Raw genomic sequence first — 16,517 nt, 5'->3', positions numbered from 1 at the left:
AGGGACCACAAGTTCCTCTTGGGTTGGTGTCTAGGAAGCTCTAAGCCAAATTACTGCTGCTTCTAACAAAATGTATTAGCGCTGGTGGCATTTTATTGACCTCATTCTGGCTTCAATTTCTAGCTTCTATTTTTAATTTTACTTTCTTCCCAGTTCCTTCCTTGCTCGTTATTATTGTTTTAAATCTCCAAATGTAGTATCTCTACAAGCCACTTCAACTTGTTTTTAGAATGAGACTGGCTATAAATAATTATAACAACGTGAAGAAAACTTCTTACAGCTTTGTGCCATGGAACAGTTAGAAAGTTAATATTGCTGGACCGCCTGGTGGCTCAGTGGGTTAAGCATCTATCTCTTGATTTTAGCTCAGGCCATGATCTCTGGGTCCTGAGGTCAAGCCCGACCTGAGAGTCCTTGCTCATTTGGGGAGTTTGCTAGAGATTATCTCCCCACCCATCCCCCAACCCTGCTGTGTGCATGCATGCTCTCTCTCTCTCTCTCTCTAATAAATAAATAATTTTTTAAAAAAGAAAGTTAATATTATATATAAACTTTTTTTTTTTTTTTTTAAAGGAGGCTACATGCCCAACTTGGAGTCCAGCTTGAGGCTCGAACTCATGACCCTGAAATCAAGACCTGAACTGAGACCGAGAGTTAGACACTCAACCGACTGAGGCCCCCAGGTGCCGCTGCCTTTATGCTTTTAAGTGTTTAATTGTGAATTGAAAATTCAGATTCAAGTTTTTGAAAGTCTAAGGGTTTCTCTTGACTTATAAAGCAAAAACATGCATTTCTCCATCCTCTTTCCTCTGGATTATAATTTGAACATCACCAACTTCTTCCTTTTTTGTTTTTGTAAGGAGTCACTTATCTTCACCAGTACTTCTATAATTTTTCATATGGGAGAATTTCTGAGTATTTGCAAAGATTCATTTAAAAATATAAATGTGGTTATATTGGGTTAGTCTTTTTCTGAGTCACAGAAATAACTCTCTCTCTCCTTTCCTTCAACAGTCAGGCTCTGTATTACATACAGAAATATGGATTTAAAAGATTTATTCGTGTCCCAAAGAAACCAGGAATCTAGTGGGGGAGGCAGTTAGTCCGATCTTTGCTGTATAGTGGGATAAATGCCTCTACAGGGGGTAAGTACAGTGAATGCCTTAACTTTTTGGGTCCCCACTTTTTGCCTTGGTTGTAGGAACAGCCCTGCTGAGTCAAACTCCCTGTATTTCTTTGTTTTCTGTGTCTGATTGTACCACTGTTATGCAGACCCAGCCTGTGTGGGTGTCAGACTTCTGGTTCCCCATTTTTAAGCCTGAAGGTTTGGCGTTACATGCCATGCAAGAGGCTGCTGTTCTTATTCAGACAAAGTCTTATCATTGCAGATAAACTTTAATGCCAGATTCTGCTTAACGAAGTCAACCCCACGTTGCTTTGTTAACGATGAGTAGACGATTGCTTTGCTGATCTGATCTGGAATCAAGGAATTCTATTAAAGGACACATTTTGCAGGAAGGACATTCTCATCAAGTCTCTGATCAATATGCTTTGTAACACTGGCATTGATTTACATTGGCGGATGCAGTAGAGTCCAAAAATGGCCATGATTTTTTTTTTTTTTTTTCCAGCAAGCCCATACAGAGGCAGAAATCAGTTTCTCCAGCTCCTGAATCAGGGCGAGCCATATAACATGCTTTAGATCACAGAATATGGCAGAAGCAATATTGTGCCAAATTCTGAGTCTGGGCCTCAAGAGACCTTGCAAACCTGACTCTTGCTTTTGGGACTTTACTGCTATGTTGAGCAAACCTGGATTAGCCTTTTGCATGATGAGCCTTGTGGCCCACTCACGCCTGTCTCCCCATCCACTAGTCATGTGCAGAGGTCATCCTAGGCTGTTCAGTCCACAGCTGATCCACCTGCTGACCACAGGTGCATAAGTGAGCCCAGCTGAGATCAGAGAAGCCTGGACAGATTGGTAGAAGCACCAAGCTTACCAATGGGTGGTGAGAAGTAATAAGTGGTTGTTATTTTAAGCCATTAAGGTTTGGGTTGTTTGGTGGGCAGTAAAAGCTGAACAGTAGGAAGGCAATTTTGACATTACTGCAGTGGCACACATATGCTAGAGGATGGTAGAGCCAGAGTAGAAGGAAGGAATGGTATTAAGAGCAAGAAAGAAGAGTAACATGTGCTCAGCACCTTCTGTATGCTCAGCTGATGATCTTTTTTAAAGATTTTATTTATTTATTTGACAGACAGAGATCACAAGTAGGCAGAGAGGCAGTCAGAGAGAGGAGGAAGCAGGCTCCCTGCTGAGCAGAGAGCCCGATGTGGGGCTCCATCCCAGGACCCTGAGATCATGACCTGAGCCGAAGGCAGAAGTTTTAACTCACTGAGCCACACAGGCACCCCAGCTGATGATTTTTTTTATTAACTCAAATCAATGAAGAAACAAGTAAACAAGTCTTCTGGACATTGTAGTAGATTATACATAAAGGAGATTCAAACCTCCTAATTAATTATGATTCCCAAAAGATTTGTCAAAACAAACCTATGTTATTTATGGCAGTGAATTTTAAAAATATCAACCCCCTAATAATATATAATTCTATTCATATCTAAAGACCATTTATCTAACCCCATCCCCAGGACCCTAAAAATGAGTGGTAATATTCTAAATTTGACTGGATGGCAAATTGCATAAGTAACCAGGTACTGAGCATACCAGAAATATAATTCACAGAAGACTCTGGAAAATAGGCCTGTTAGGTTTCAGTTTCATTTAATAGCCCTTGAGGGGTGTCCCTCTGTCTGCTCAGTCCAGGGTTTAACTAGGGGACGACAGAAGGAAGAAGAAGACGAGGGCATGATCCGATTGGAAGGGTAAGGGGAGGGTGTGCGTTGTCATAAAGCCATACTGGAGAAGGTGGCATTGTGCCCTGTCAAGGAAAGATGATGCATTGAGAAGGAGGGCTGTCGCCAACTCACCAGGAGGCCTTTGGACCATTGGCTTAGGCTCTCCAGCTTTAGTTTCCTCATTCATAAACTTTGCTTTAGGCAAGTTGTTCCATTTCTGGTCTTGAAATAAGCCAAACTTCCCTGATGCACTTTCTTCCAGAAAGTGGTCCTAATGAAAGATTTTCTTGACTACAATGATTTTTCCGTCCTGAACATGTTTTGATTGTCTGGTGTGTGCCAGGCTCTCTGAGAAGCTCTGGCCATACCGTGATGAACAAAATGGCATCCTTGCCTCTGAGGAACTGAAGTATATAGTGTGGGAAAGACCGCACGGTGTGGGAAAAGATCTGGAGGGGCAGATACCTGGGCCATCCAGGAAGGGTGGTGCTCAGAGCAGGCTTCCCAGAGAAGAAACATCTTTGGAAACCGCTGAAGGAGGAGCAGCACTGCTCAGGTGGAGCGGCATTTTTAAGTCCCATCCAAGCACAGATGGTCTGACTCCATGGAGCCAAGAGATTGTTACTCATCACTTAAGCCCAGATAACTGTGTGCCTACAGTACTTTGTTACCTTAAGAATCTGAAGAGTTTAAGATTGCTTTGAGATATTACAGAACTTTTCATGTACTCGTTGTCATGGAGCCTTGTTTTATTATTTATAAGAACATGAAGAGCCAGAAGAAGAGACCTTTAGTCAGATGTCATCACATTTACCAGAAAGGAGATAATTGTGATTGCTGAGATTAACGTGGAGGCAAGTGGCACTCTCCAGCACAGTGCATGTAAAAACCCAGCAAACACTGCTGAATAGAGCTAGAGCAGGTTTTAGGGTTGGTCGTGTGTGTGTGTGTGTGTGTGTGTGTGTAACCATTTTAAGAGCAGGAAAGCCATCTACCAGAAAGTTTGGAAAATGAGAAAATATGGTTTTTAAAAAAATTATTTATTTGTCAGAGAGAGAGAGTACAAGCAGAGGGAGCAGCAGGCAGAGGGAGAAGCAGACTCCTTGCTGAGGAAGGAGCCCAACACAGGGGCTGATCCTGGGACCCTGGCACTATGACCTGAGCTGAAAGCAGACACTCAACCAACTGAGCCACAGAGGCATCCTGAGAAAATACTTTTATTGTTTTTTTTAAGATGTTATTTATTTATTTGACAGAGATCACAAGTAGGCAGAGAGGCAGGCAGAGAGAGAGGGAGAAGCAGGCTCTCCGTTGAGCAGAGAGCCTGATGTGGGGCTCGATCCCAGGACCCTGAGATCATGACCTGAGCTGAAGGCAGAGGCTTAACCCACTGAGCCACCAGGCACTCCTGAGGAAATACTTCTAATTTTTAATATTTTTCCTAAGGTACATAAGCATGTTACTGAGCTGACCATCCTTTGGCATCAAGAATGACTGACCTGACGACTGCTCTACCTTGTGGACACAAGGCCGTGGGAGCGCCAGCCTCTCAGTGCAGCCCCTATGGAACAGAATGGAGAACTGGTCACCTGGCTCCCAGCTCCCGCTATCACACGTCTGTCCCGTGTTGCATGTGTCCCATGCACTTGCAGGCTGCATGTGGGTTCGATCCAGGTGGATGCACTTTTCTGTCTCAGCATCAACAGGGAAGCCAGGGGGCAGGAGGCTAGAGACTCTGGGCATTGGCAGGAGGTGGGGAGTTGCCGGGCTGTGTCCGTGTGAAGGTGATGGGAGCCTGCAAACAAGCTGGCCACTGCAAAGGGGAAGCAAGAGCATTGAACTGAAGCATGAAAGGTATTTGCTACAACCTTCTCGCTTTTCTCTTGTACTCTTTCTGATAAGCGAGGAGCCTCCTCTGACAGCTAGGTAGCCAGAAAAATTTAAAAAAGGCAAAAGTCCACTTTAGTACTGACCGTCTGCATTATCCTGGTGTATTGCTGAGATAGGGATAGGGATGAAATAAAACCTCATGAACAAATTTCTTGCAAACAAATAGTTCTTGAAGCTAAAAGCAAACCCACTCCTGAGATTGCTTTTGGTGATAGTTACTCAAGATGTGGATATAGTGAATATATAGGTATTCTAGACTCTTTTTGCCTTGTTGATACATTCTAATGAGTTTTAAGTGCTCTGTTCTCTGATTTCCCATACCATGCTTACCGTTTCTTTCCAACTCTTTCGTCCTCACAATTGCTTAGTGATAATTGTTTCAGAAACCAGTGAACATACACTTAAACATTCACAATATGCACTTGGAAAATAAAGGATAAAGAAAAGATATGAAAATTAAACATGGTGTTTTGAGAAGGAATTCAGACTTGCTTTGATTTTAATGATTTCAGTAACCAGAATTTAATTTTCAGTAAATTTTATGGGTCACGGTCATCTTGAATGTTTATGGTCCTCATGCCAGAGGGAAGAGAGAAATCTGAGCGATTTGTTCTAGCTCGCTCTGGCCAGGAGAGGATCACTGTCCTTTTCCCTCACTACAATCAGTCACAGACCCCACACTCCCCACCATACAACCACAGGGGGGCAGAAAGTACAATTCTGGGGGATGCCTAAAATAAAGGAGGCCCAGGGATACTTGGAGAATAGTACCAAGACTACCACAGCAGGTCTGACATTTTTAGCAGATAATGTTACAGAAAGCCTTGTGAGATAAGTGATATGTGGTAGGTTTGAGGCTGTGGCATGCCTGGGATTTTTCGATGTTGAAATTAAAGTCTTATTTGAAAAGGGAATATGCAGCAGGTTTAAACATATAACCATCAACACAACTGTTTAAAAGGGTTAAGTAAATCTTTATTAGCCAATAAGAAAAGTGGAAAATGCAGTCTCCCTGTTCTTGGGGCTCCCCTCCTGCAGGCTTAAGCAGTCAGGAGAGATCTTTGGCTAAGCTCAAGCATCAGGGAGACACGCTGGTCTTCAGTCCTCTAGTCTCTGCTGAGATGTACGCTAGCCAAGCCTACATTCCATGTCTCTGGGGCTGGCAGCTCTGCTGCCTTTGGTCTAAGCTTGAAGCACCAGAATCTCTACTGAGCCTGGGAAGCCCAAGCCTAATGGCCTAGCCTCCCTCAGGGCACCACCCTGTAATAATGTCTCTGAGGCCATTCCACTTCCCTGGGGCAAGAGCATCAAGCAGGACCAGAGTCCCTCCCATTCCTGGGACCAGCTACCTTTGTGCCTGTATCAGCCTGAAGCATATATTCTCTGGGTTCTCCTGCCTTCTCACAGAACAGGAAGAACTGCTGCCCCAGAGCATCTACTTTTTCTGCAAAGCACTTAAATTCTGCAGTTCACCTATTCCATTGGTCTGCCAATGTGATGCCAAGATCTGCCTCCCGTGATTGGTGTCATGGTTGAAGGGGTTCAAGGAGACTCCTGACAGCAATTGATACAGAAACCCCTAAAAATGTGAATGAAATGTTCAAATGAATTAACTTTAGTAATAGATAATGGACAGGGCAGGTAGGGTTGAAAGAAGGACATTGATATTTATTGTACAACTACTATATACCAAGCCTGGGTAAAAAAAGATTTTTTAAGACTTTCTTTCTCTCTTTTTCTCTTCTTTCTTTTCTTTCTCTTCTCTCTTCCTTCCTTTCCCTCTTTTTCTCTCCCCTCCCTTCCCATCTTTCCCCTCTATTCCATTCCCCTTCCTTCTCCTTCCTCTCTCTTTATTTAGAGAAAGTATGAGTGGGGAGAGGCAGAGGGAGAAGGAGAGAATCTTAAGCACATTCCACACCCAGTGGGGAGCTGGACTCAGGGCTCAGACCCTTGACCCTGAGATCATGACCTGAGCTGAAGTCAAGAGTTGGAAGCTTAACCGACTGAGCCCCCCAGGAGCCCTCTTAGTAAGGTATTTTCATATGTTATCTCACTTAACCATCACAGCAACACTATTAAGTAGAGAGTTGGAGCCCATTTTACAGATGAGAAAACTGACCCTCAGAGTGTTCTGCATGTCCACAAAACAAAATAATAATGCCATTTATGATATATTTTTATGCCAGCCACTGTTATAAAGTCTTTATGAATATAAAATCATTTAAATCTTCACAATAATTCCATGAGGTAGATATGATTAAAAAACAAAATTCAACCAAATGAAATTTAAAGATCTAACTGGTTTTATTAAGCAGCATCTAGGATGTAGAAGGGAGGTCCCAAGAGTTGTACAAAATGGGAAGGTTTTTCTAGGAAGAAGAGTGAGGCAAGAAGTTCTTAGTAAAGGAAGAGAAAGGATTGTTTCCGGCTAGGTCACTTTCCCTTAGGGGGAGGGGCAGGAAGTCTCATTAGGTGGATTACCTCATGTTCCTTTCAGGGATGGAGGGGACCCATGTCCCAGAATCCTCTTTGGTGTTGATCAGAAAATTCCTGATTGAAGAAAAGTTAAGACTACATTTCTGGGGGAAGTTGAAACTGCAGTTAGATTAGGTATTAAGCCCAGATTTGATGACTTAGCTTAAGTGACACCATTTTGGGCCTGTTGTTTTCTTTTAAACGGCACCCTATTCTTAGTTTTGCAGATGAGAAAATTGAGTCATAGAGTTTAAGAGACGCACTCAAGGTCACACAGCTAGAAAATGGTGAGACCAGATTTGACCCCTGGCAGTCTAGATTCAAAGTCCATGCTCTAAACCACCTGCTTATATGGCTGAGGGAAGAGGTGAGGAAAAGGAGGGGGGGAGGGAGGGGAGGGGAAAAGATGGAGGGAAAGAGAGACAGAGAGAAACACACACACACGTCGTAGATAAATTCTAAAATTTGACTGTATTTGTTGAAACGACTTCAGACTATCTCCAAAGGATTTCAATGCATTTCCAAGGAATCGAGCCTCAAAAATAGTCCTGTGTTGGAGCCTGGTACCAGAGGTCAATGAAGAGTAGACTGCCCTGATTTCTTAGACAGATACTGAGTGCTGGGCCGCCAACCACATTCAGTCCTGCCATTGGCTGAAGAGTCAAATAGCAATGCCTAACATTGCCCAACACTGGAATAGAAAGGCCGGATCAGCTGTCCAAATGTGGCAGCTGATGACTTGATGGTTAAATGCTCAAAACAGCTTTTAGAAAATGGAATACGAAGACTACATATTTTTTTTCTTTCCAGATGCTAGTGCTTATCACCTGGTTGGCTAGATGCCAGATGCTTTTAAACACAAACACTGTGCAAACTACCTGGGGTCATATCTGTAAATAGTGCTGATGATTATACAAGGCAACGTTGGCCCTTGGGTATTAAGACTGAAACATTCTTGGCTCTCCAAACAGCTAAGTTACTCTTGGCTCAAGGAGGTGCGTACATTACAATAGATTCCCTTCTTTCAGCACTCTTTATTGGTAAGTCCAAAGAGGTGGTCAAAAAGATGAAGTGACTTGTTCCTGTCATGGAAGAGGACTAAAACCCAGATTTTCTGGCCTCCAGCTGGTAATCATAGTAAAGAAGACTAGATTCCATGCATTTTATTTTACTAACTCTTCCAAAGTATAAAGGCTGTTGTGGTATTTTAAAATGATTTTTTTAATGACAGAATACATCTTTGAATAGAATTTATGCTCAATGATCATACTTAGTTTTTAATGTTATTTCTTGGTATACTTATTTTAGCATTAGACCCAAAGTTATAAGTGACTATCACATAAATTATTTTATAAATGATATGGAATTTTTTTCTTTTACAACACAAATGGTGAAGTTTTGTTTACTCAATTAGTATAAATACCTAATCTGACTTGGTCAGAGGATCAAAATAAATATGGCCCAGATATTAAAATTCACTTGGAATCACAGGCAGATGCCTTGTGCTAATGCAGTAAAAATATTCCCGCACACAGACCAAATTTTTCTAAATTGAGTTATGATTTACCCAGAAAGTTGATTTATTATTTAGTTTAATAGGGAAATTGGCGATGTAAACTGGCTACTATGAGGAACCATTTTTTTGCATCAAACAATTACCTTTGGTCTTCATTTGTTTAGTTGTACCTTTCCTTATTTTTTTCAGAATAGATTTGAGGCACACTGATACTTCACATTTTGTAAATTTGAATTTTTGTATTGGGGTTTATGAAAACTGGTAGGCTGAGCAGGCAAACATATAAAAATGTTTTTAAAAATTCTCTTCCCCTCAAAATAATTTCTGTAAATTTTTGATGATCACAAAGTAACATTTGAAAGGTCAAAAAATTGTTATTATGTGCAACAAAGTGTGCTTATCATTAAAGAAATTTACTTTTCATTGTTGATCAATTTATAATTATAAAATTTAAGTTCCATTAAAAAAAAGTGTCCAAGATGGTGGCATGTCCTTGCATTTGCTGTTTTAGTTGCCCTATTACAGATGATTAGAGGCATTTGTATTTTAAAAATTAATATTTTATTTAGTATTTTAAAAATTAATTTCCAGGTCAGTCTGAGATTTTAAAAATAATTTCTTTTAGGAAACAGACTCTTGTGGGTAAAGGAATTTAAATTTAATTTTATTTAAATTTATGCTGAATTTGTTGTTTGTATGAATGATGAGATTCAGCAAGTACATTTCTAACCACTACTGTGAAAATTCTGAAAACAAAGCAAAACTAGGGAAAAGGGACCAATTTACACAATGAGTGTAATTTAGAACTTAAGTACATTATGGTAAAATAAGTTATAAGCATTAATAGGATAAAACCACTTGGTCTTAAAGTCTGTGCATATTCATATTCCTATTACATTAGAAGGTTTTTGCTTGAGTAGTTTCTTAATTTCTTTCTCATTAAATCATTTATATATTAATATGCTATGGATTATGTTACTAAACACGTATGAGGTAATAGAAACTTTAAACAAAGCGATGTCTCCAAGTAACGGGATCAACCCATTTTACCATGTACAATGCATGCATTTTGCATAAGGTTTGCCACAGAAATAAAAAGAAAAATAATAAAAGTAACAAAAGTGTGCTGAAGATCACTTTCTGGGGTGGGGGTCAGCAGCAGAGTGTAAAGGCATAATTCTTCTGTTTTTGCTTTAAATGTTCGGCTCCTCACACTGCACCAGACTCGCTTTTTCCTTTAAGTTCATTTTGACCTTTTAGTTCCCTCCATCCTTCCATCTTTCCTCACCCAGAAAGCAGGTGTGGGAGGAAATTGGTTTCTTTATGAACCTTCCTCCCAGCCACAATCCTTTCGGAGCCACTCCAATCTCAGGATTCTGTGCTAGGCTTTGTGTCTGGATGAAAACTCTTAGCGCATTGTGGAATTTAATACTGCATTTTCATATGCTTCAATCTCATTCATCTTTTAAAAAGTTTGCAACATTTCTTCCCTCTTAAGGACACACATTCAATGTGGAAAATGCTTGAAGGCAGAAGGCTGTGGGATAGGTTCTTTGGAGGTTTCTGACGGGTCTCTGAAGTCAATTTGTTCTCCCTGCCCCACCCCCCACCCCACCTAAGTTTTAGAAATGTGAAATCTGGCAGGGACGTCTTCAGCTGGGTCTGGGTGGAAGGGGAGCATAAGCTCTAAGCTGATGAACTCACTCCCGACCTCCATTCCCCCACACCCTTTCGTTTCTGAGATGAAATTTTGAAAAATAAATTTCACTCTACAAATAGAAGAATCATCCCCTCTGTTCCCTGATCTTAATCCGGTGGGTATCTCGCCCAAACCGAAGAGGCACACCTGAGGGGAGGGTGTTCGCTCTGACAGAGCTTCAAGGACGTTCTAGACCCAGGTGGAAAGTCTCTAGCTGGGGCCAAAACTTTCACCCGTCCAAATATTTACACTGTGAAGCCCCCCCCCCCCACTTTTTTTTTTTTTTTTTTTTTTTTTTTTGCAATAAAGGAGAAAATCATTACTCCTAAGGGCATTTGAAATGGGTAAAACAAACAAACAGAGTCGCAGCTGAGTCTCCCAAGCCTTTGATGTTTTCGCTGCGGGCTGAGGGTCCGGATACGGACTGTCAGACGCGGACCTTCAGACTCGAGGGCTTCGTTGTTAAAGTCTTCGTGTCTGCCATACCTGCGTAATTACTTCACGTACCACCTGCTGAGGTCTCATTTTTTTTCCCCCCACCCCCCGCCCATTTCTTAAAAAAAGACTCCCTGTCGTCTAGGCAAGTTTCGAGAACGGATGAACTCTGGGGAACGCTTGCACGTCTGCTGACCCCAGGTGGTGTAGACGGCAAGCGTGGACCGAGACCCCGCGGCGCCCCCCAGGTGTCATCTCCCCGAGCGACAGTGTGCACCTCTCACATCAACAGTCGCTTCCGCTTGGGTCTCTTCCATCTCCACCCCTCCTCCCCGAGCCCCTGCCACCATCTCTCACCTTCTCGTCTCCTCCCACGCCCCCGGACAGAGCATCCCTTCTGGCAGGTGGGGTTGAGGGGATGTCCAGTCTTCGGGGAAGGGGCGCAGAAGGGTTAACGAGGAGAGTCTGCGGCCAGGTGGGGCGCCCACACCCGCCCCGGCCGCGGTGGGCGTCGGAGGTGAGGGGGCGCTGTTCGGGCAGCAGTGCGCCGGGCGGCGGGCGGGAGAGCTGCCAGGCTGACGGAGAGGCCGACCGGAGTGGGGGCCGCTCCGCCGCCGCCGCCGCCGCCGCCACCGCCGCCGCTGTGATGCGGAGCCGGTGCCGCGCCGGGCGGTGGAGTCAGAGCCCGGGCGCGGGAGCACGAGCTGCAACATCAGCACCCGCGGCGGCGGCGGCAGCACCTGCACCAGCTCCCGGGCCCCGCGCTGCGCTCGCCGCCCCGCGCTCTCTATGGATGTCAAGGCGGCCCCCAACGGGGTGGCTACCATCGAGGACCGGATCCTGCGGATCACCGGCTACTATGGCTATTATCCGGGTTACTCCAGCCAGAAAAGTAAGACGCCGCGGGGCTGCCTTCCTCCGGGCGCCGGAGCCGGTGGGATGCGGGAGGGCGCGCCGTCCGGACACCTGCAGCCCTGCCTGTGCCGCTAACGCTACCTTCCCGGCAGTGGGGCCGCTGGGGCGAAAAGTATGTCCGCGGTCCTCCGGGCTGCACCACAAGAGGAACGGGGGCCCGGGGCGGTCTACGCCCAGGAGTTTGTTAACAGGCGCAGCCTCGGGGTCGGAAGCGCAGGGAGGGGGGTACCCGGTGAGCGCTCGTGACAGCCGTCGGCCCGCTCACCTCTGGCTTCTCTACGACCGGGGGAGGCTGCCATGGCATTTGTTTCCTTAGCGGAAAGTCAGCCCTAGATGCTGCACTACCCCCTCTCTCAGCCCCAGCTGGGTTGCTGGGCTGCGGGCCGGGCGCGGGGCACGCAGCCTGGGTGGGCTCGGGGGTGGGGGCGGCCGAGCCAGACGTGGGTCCCGGCGCAGGCCGGCTTGGCTGGTTTCACTCGGGCTGTCGAGACGCTGCCAGCGCGGGAATTACTCCTGCTAAAATGTCTTTGTGGGGTCCTCCACCCGGGGCAGAGGGAGAATATGCTCGGGTCTCCGAGACCCGCGCCCACGACTGGGGGTGGGGTGAGTGGAAGGGGGAGGCGCGACAGGGCCACGCGCCCGCGCTGCCCGCCGCACGTCGCGGCTACCTCTGAGCCGGAGGAGGCTTCTGAGCTCCGCACAGGCTTTCTCCCGGCTAAGCCAGGTCTTGCGGTGCGGATCCTTTCACATTTCTGGAGCAGTTTTGGGGGGAGGGCGGTGAGGCGCGCTCTACTCTGCCCCCTCCCCCAACACACAAACCCACTGGCTACCTTTGCTGGAATTAGTTCAGCCAGCGACCAGGGCGAAGCTCGTTTTTCTCCGAATTGGGGGACTAGTTGCGGCTTAATTCCCATGCAGGTGGGATTTCGCTTTTCCTACATCGATGCATTTCTGTCGCAATAGATGGGGCTTAATTGATGTTTTTGCTGTTATTTCTAACTGGAAACCTTGCAAGAGCCTGGGTGCATTTCTGATTGGTATTTTTCTGTGACATTTTGGGGTCCGATCAATGTTACGGTTTCTCTGAAGCAGAGCCCTGCCTGACACGTAGATGAGAAAACACTTTTTTTTTTTTCATGTAACTTTCTCCCCCACTATGCTCCATTTCTATTTAATAATAATGCAAGAGCTTTGTTCTCCTAGAGATATTTTCTCATTTAATATTTCATTTGGTTTCAGGAAAGGCCTGTCTGATTTGGATGGTTTCTGTCTAGCTGTTTTTAGAAGCTTACATTATTCATTTTCCATACAAAAGTAATTATATAGTGTTAGAATTTTCTGGAAAGAAAATAACACACTGTGGAATGCAGTTTGAAGTCTTTGTACTATAGACTCAGAAACTTCATTTTTTTCTCCTATTGGCAAACGGTTTCTTTTTTAACCCTAGAAACTTACGTGGAAGCACTAGTATTCTGTGCGGAGATTACTAGAATTTCACCTTTAAATATTTTAATTAGGAACGATGGGACTTTGGTTGCTTAAAGAATGGAGAAGAGGTCTGTGAAATTACAAGACTCAGAGTAGTTTATTATTGTAATTTTTATAACAATGGAACTTTGGTTAATAAAGAAGAAACCAAATGGAATCCTGGAAAAGTGACATTTTAGGTAAAATCGTGTTCATATTATCTTTTCAGACTCATTCAATAACTGCTCATGTATCATTTGCAGTAGAATAATAGGACAAAAAGAGGGAAGAGCCTTGGCTGAGACAGTAACGGAAGCTGAAGAGGGGTCCAGATGTAGTTGTGATGGGCACTTACCTAACTTCCTGCAGCAGAGCTCAGCAAAGACAGCATCTCACAAGGACAGAGAATTACATGATAGTCAAATAACTTTCAGGATGTTTGTGCTTTCGGAGGTGGAAAGAGATTGCCATTTTGCACAATGAGAGACTAGGAGAGGCGAGAGCTGGAAGAGAGCCAGGCAGCCGAGCACCATGAAGCAATCCTGCCCTTAATGCAGGCTTTAACTAGTAAACAAACACACTGAAGCAAACCAGTACAATATGGTCAATTGATTTAGTTGCTACCAGGAGTGAGCAACAGCTTGGGGGAAGTCTGGAGGGATATATTTAGGAAAAGGCTATGGTGAGGAATGTATAATTTGTGAAGGCAAGGTGACTTTCCCATTTTCTGATTGGTCATGTATGAGGCCTGAAGGATGATCACTGGATATCTGTGCCGTTTACCTTTTAAGTGGTAGGTGGGGACTCACTTCTGAGAAAATGCATCAATGATCTGCCTCCTGTTTGTAGTGTGGCATCCCTGGCAATCAGGAAGAGGAGTACTTTGTCCGGAAGAAATTCTATTAGGCTGCTAAAAAAAAAATATGTGTGTGTGTATGTATATTTTATATATATACACATATATATATACATATAAACTTATATATGATATTATCAGGGTATGATATTACCATGATAATAATCAAGGTACAGAAGTGATTGAAGCATTTGTCTAGCCTTGAGTTACTTACAGCCTTGTGGGGGAAATAGATTCATCCATTCAACAAGTGCCATGAATACATCCATGAACAAAACAGACAAAGATATTTTCCTTTTTAGAGCTGAAGTTTCAGTGGGTGGAGACAGGCAATAATAATGAGCAAACAAACAAATAAGTAATGTATATTTCAAGGTGATCGGGGCTTTTAAAAAATATCATAACAGAGTAAAAAGAATGACAGATTCTGAGAGGGCTGAGTAGAAATTGTGGCAATTTTTAAGTCAGTTAAGGCTTCCCTGAGGAGGTCACAACTGGGCAAAGCCTTGATGTATGTGAAGAAGTTAGACATGTGGATATTTCGATGATGTTCCAGGCAGAGGGAAGAGCCGGTGCAAGGCTCTGGGGTGCAAAGTGCCTGGCATGCTGGAGAAGAAGCAGGGAGGTCTGCATGGCTGAAGGGGGTTGAACAGCTGGGAGAGTGGTTGGAGAAGAGGTCACTGTGGGTGCAGGGCTCAGGCAAAGTGGGGCCTTCTAGGCCATTGTAAGTCCTTTGGCTGGGGAGCCTTTGTGGGGTGTTGACAAGGGAGTGATGTGATATACTTACCTTTCACAAGGATCCATTGGACTGTTTTGTTCAGTCAGAGTGGAAGCAAGAGACTAGTCAGTGTGTTATTGCTGTAACCTGGGTGAGAGAGGTTGGTGCCTGGAACCAGAATGGTAACAGTTCAGGTGGGAGGAGGTGGTTAGATTCTAGAGGTATCTGACATTAGAGCCAAGTGGGGTTCCTGATGGATTGGATATGGCATCAACGAGAGAGAGAAACAAAAAATGATCCTGTCCTTTCTGGTTTGACCAACTGAGTTGCCAACAGCTGAATTGTGGGAGGCTTCAAGGTAAGAGAGGCTTTAGGGGGCCAGGAGTAAGGCTAATATCTTGGAAATGTTAAATGTAATTGGAGATGAAGGGTAAGCCTGGAGTTCAGAGGAAATATCTGGTTGAAGATATAAATTAGACATTTTTCAACATTTGGGTGGTATTTTGAACCCAAGACTGATGTAATCTCCAAAAAATGAATTTATGTAGAGAAGAAAAGAGGAATAAGGACTGAACCCTGGGGCTCTCAGACATTGAGAAGCTGGGGAGAAGAGAAACCACTATGGAGCCCAAGAAGGAGGTCCCAGGGAGGAGGGAGGAAAACCAGGAGCATGTGATACCCTGGGAACCAGTGAAGAGTTTCAAGGGGAAGGGGTTTGCTGAGTCCCGTGCTGTTGAAAAGTTAAGTAAAATGAGGACTAGTAACTGACCACTGAATCTGGCAACTGGGGATCCTTGATGACCTTGACTAGAACCTTGGCAAAAGCAGGTAAGGTAGGATAAAGGTACTCAAACGTGTATAAGAGAGAGTTAAGGACTTGGAAATGTGAGTATAGACAATTCTTCACAGATTGTGTGTGTGTGTGCGTGTGTGTGCGCAAAGGGGAGCAGAGGAAATGGGGATAGTAGGGTTAAGAAATTTTGCTTTTGGGGTGCCTGGGTGGCTCAGTGGGTTAGGTCTCTGCCTTCGGCTCAGGTCACGATCTCAGAGTCCTGGGATGGAGCCTTGCCTTGGGCTCTCTGCTTTGCAGGGAGCCTGCTTCCTGGCCCCCTCTCCCCCACCGCCTGCTTCTCTGCCTGCTTGTGCTTGCGTGCACTCTCTCTCTGTCTCTCTGTCGAATAAATAAATAAATAAATTCTTAAGAAAAGAAGTTTTGCTTTTTTTAATGGAAGAAATAACATGTTTGCATGCACCTGAGAATGATTCAATAGAGAAAGAATAATTAATGATGTTGGAAAGAGAAGGTATGGAATCTATTGCACACACAAAAAATGGACATTTCGTGGAGGTAGGGCAGAGGATGTGCATTCAGGTTTTGGAAAATGGGTAACCAAGATGGCGGGGGTCAGTTGAGGTTCTCTTTGGTTGCTTTAGTTTTCTTCAAAGGGGAAGCAAGGAATCAGTGGAGGGTGAGGGTGGGGGAGGGGGTGGTAGTGGTTGGAGGAGAGAGAAGGTGTGAATAGTTAAGTAGGGAGACCCAGCAGACTGGGGAGGTGGTGGAAAGTTGTCTGGCTGCCTTACCAGGCCCATTTCAAGTTTCTGGCCACAAAGATAAAGTGAGACCGGTCAGGAGGCTGTTGTATTCATGGATACCATGAGACATGGAGCCAGTGAAGAGAAGGATTCA

The 16,517-nt window shown here is 44.4% G+C and overlaps 1 protein-coding gene and 1 long non-coding RNA gene across 3 annotated transcripts in view; both read left to right on the top strand.

Annotated features, from left to right (window-relative positions):
- Nucleotides 1-5,218, top strand: part of LOC131836615 (uncharacterized) — an 83,937-nt gene extending 78,719 nt beyond the window's left edge. The window contains exon 4 of the long non-coding RNA XR_009355689.1: nucleotides 4,306-5,218. This is a non-coding gene — a long non-coding RNA (uncharacterized LOC131836615). The remainder of the gene's footprint in view (nucleotides 1-4,305) is intronic.
- A 6,433-nt stretch (nucleotides 5,219-11,651) lies between these two features.
- The window catches only part of SLC35F4 (solute carrier family 35 member F4), a 236,610-nt gene continuing 231,744 nt past the window's right edge, over nucleotides 11,652-16,517 (top strand). The window contains exon 1 of one of the 2 annotated variants that reach the window (XM_059182188.1): nucleotides 11,652-11,766. In XM_059182188.1, coding sequence (XP_059038171.1) covers nucleotides 11,664-11,766 — 103 coding nt within the window. In that variant the 5' untranslated portion in view covers nucleotides 11,652-11,663. Of the gene's footprint in view, nucleotides 11,767-12,490; nucleotides 12,708-16,517 lie in introns of those variants that run through there. The other variant, XM_059182189.1, reaches the window with a different exon arrangement.

Source organism: Mustela lutreola, chromosome 7 (genome assembly GCF_030435805.1).
Source record: "Mustela lutreola isolate mMusLut2 chromosome 7, mMusLut2.pri, whole genome shotgun sequence".
Taxonomy (NCBI): domain Eukaryota; kingdom Metazoa; phylum Chordata; class Mammalia; order Carnivora; family Mustelidae; genus Mustela; species Mustela lutreola.
Note: the sequence above shows the minus strand (reverse complement) of the source record. Positions and strands in the feature narration are given on the sequence as shown.